At 38.6% G+C, this 2,661-nt stretch overlaps 1 protein-coding gene across 2 annotated transcripts; it reads right to left on the bottom strand.

The window, feature by feature from the left end:
* Positions 1-1,424: 1,424 nt before the first annotated feature.
* On the bottom strand, positions 1,425-2,435 carry LOC308264452 (heterogeneous nuclear ribonucleoprotein A3-like; the record flags this gene model as incomplete). 2 transcript variants are annotated; one of them, XM_080697737.1, is made up of 2 exons in its annotated part: positions 1,425-1,558; positions 1,688-2,435. In XM_080697737.1, the coding sequence occupies 2 exons, from the start codon at positions 2,433-2,435 to the stop codon at positions 1,425-1,427; spliced, it is 882 nt and encodes a 293-aa protein (XP_080553863.1). The 2 variants fall into 2 exon arrangements, with proteins under 2 accessions (XP_080553863.1, XP_080553862.1); XM_080697736.1 differs by having other exon boundaries at positions 1,425-2,435.
* Between the last annotated feature and the right edge of the window lie 226 nt (positions 2,436-2,661).

Genomic DNA, 2,661 nt, shown 5'->3' with positions numbered 1-2,661 from the left:
TTCTGGATAAATTAGATGTAGGATGAGAAAGTGTAGAGTCAAACATGAGTCTAATATTTTTGCACTAGGTAACTGGAAGTTTGGAGCCCACATTAACCAAAATGGGAAAGATGTGAGTCAAACCAATTTTGGGGAAAAATCAAGAATTTCATCTTGAGATGCCTACTAGGCTACCAGATTAAGGTAGTGATTATTGGTTGAATATAGTATTCCAAAGTTGGACATACAAAGTTGGCATTGCATTTATAGCCATAATACTGACTAAAGTCACCTAAGGAATTAATGCAGATTGAGAAAAGAGAATAGGACCAAAGATTGAGCCCTAAGTATTCTAGTTTGAGGGAGTAGATTGAAAAGGTTTAAGAGAAGTAACAAGCAAAGGAGGCTGAGAAGTTAGTGAGAAAAGAACAGCAGAAAGCTGGTGTGTTGAAAGTCAAGTGAAAAAGTATTTATAGGAGGAAAAAAGTGTTGGAAGACAAATGCACCTGATAGGTGGAGTTGCAGGGGGATTGAACACTGACCTTCACATTTGGAATGTGGAGTCATTTGTAACTTAGTGGGGTAATGTGGAAACAAAAGCAATAGCCTGATTAAAATGGACATAGAGCTCATGAGGAAATGAAATGGAAACATGGAGTTAAGTCAACTTTGAGAAAAATTCCCATAAAAAATAGAAGAGTTTCAGGACCTACATTTAGATCTTTGATCTATTTGGATCAAACCATAGTTTTTGTATGTGATGTGAGGTAAGGACTACTAAACTTCATTTTTTTTTTGCATGCAGATATTTAGTTTTCCCAAAAGCATTTATTGAAAAGACTATTCTTTCTTCAACATATAGTCCTGGCATCCTTGTCTAAGAATATTTTATCATATATATCAGGGCTTAGTTTTGGCTCTTCATCCTATATCATTGGTCAATTTTTCTGTCTCTATGTCACAATATTTTGATGACTGCAGTTTTATTTTTTTATTTTTTATTTTTTTATTTTTAAAAAGTTAAAAATGCCTTAATTTTTTATTCCTGGTACCACTACCACAATTTACAGGGCAATATACCTAATGTAATGAAAAGAAAAAGAAAAAGCTACAACAGATAAAAGACCTAAGGAATGTACATCTAATTGATACTACAATGCATTAATCAATAGCTGCACTTTTTGCAAATTATGGCTATCAAAGTCCTGAAAAAGAAGGGTTTCCTGTTTAAGCTGCAGTAACTTTTCTGACTATGGATCATTGTTCCTTCTGTGGCAGATTTTTACAGTTCCTCTAATGCATTTGGGACGACTGTCTCAAAGTAACCTGCAGCTTTCCTGACAACTCCTCGCTCTCTCTCCTGCTAAGAACTGTAGCCCTTTTCTGCTGTTTTTAAAACCTTCTGCTCCATATCTACTTCCACCACCAGATCCATAACCACCACCCTAGGGACTGCCAGAGCTTCTTCCACCAAAACTGCCCCCCTTCATGGGTCCATAATTTGATTGCTGTTGTCCACTGTAATTTCCAAAATCATTATAGTTCCCACTACCATCATAGTTGCCACCACCAAAATTTCCTCCTTCATTGTAACCATCGTATCTTCCTCTACCACCACCATATCCACCACCCTGGTTTCCATATCCTGGTCCACCGACACCATAGCCTCCTCGACTACTATAACCAGGACCACCAGCATAGTTGCCACCATCCCCTCCAAATCCATTATATCCACCATCACTTCCTCCATAGCTACCTCTGCTGCCACCACCTTCACCATCATAGCCTCCTCTTCCACCAAAGTTTCCACCACAGCCAAAATTACCTTCACCACCTCCAAAGTTTCCTCCATGACCCATAAAATTTCCAGATCCACCTCCACGACCTCTTTGTGATCCAGCAGACCACATCTCTTGTTTAGAAAGGGTCTTTTTCACTTCACAATTATGCCCATTAGTAGTGTGGTATTTCTGAACAACAATTTTATCAACTGTATCATGATCATCAAAAGTAACAAATGCAAATCCTCTCTTTTTCCCATGCTGCCTGTCTTCCATAACTTCTATGGCCTCAATTTTGCCATACTTTTCAAAGTAGTCTCTCAAATTATATTCTTCTGTATCTTCTTTAATACCACCAACAAAAATTTTCTTCACTGTTAGATGGGCACCAGGCTTCACAGAATCCTCTCTAGAAACAGCTCTCTTTGGTTGCACTACACGCCCATCAACCTTGTGTGGTCGTGCACACATTGCCGCATCCACCTCTTCAATACAAGAGTAAGTCCCAAAACCCCTTGAAGGTTTTGTTTGGGGGTCTCTCATTACCACACAATCTCTGGGGGTGCCCCATCTCTCAAAATGTTCTCTTAAACTATCATCTGTTGTTTCAAAGCTCAGACCACCAATAAACAGCTTCCTCAACTGCTCTGATTCCTTTGGAGCATGGCCCTCCATTTTGAGACTGGACTCGCCTCTTCCAACTCAAGTTCAATATGGGACCGAGAAGGATGACTGTAGTTTTATGATATGTTTTGAAACCAGGATGTGTGAGGTCTCCAGCTTTTTTTCTTTCATAAGATTGTTTTCACTATTCAAGATCTTTAAGACTCCCTTATGAATTTTAGGGTGGATTTTTTTTTATTTCTGAATAAAATGTCACTGGGATTTTGTGAGGTATTTC

The sequence above is a fragment of the Muscardinus avellanarius genome, assembly GCF_963383645.1.
Source record: "Muscardinus avellanarius genome assembly, chromosome: 6".
In the NCBI taxonomy this organism is placed as follows: Eukaryota; Metazoa; Chordata; class Mammalia; order Rodentia; family Gliridae; genus Muscardinus; species Muscardinus avellanarius.
This window is presented reverse-complemented; position numbering and strand designations above follow the sequence as displayed.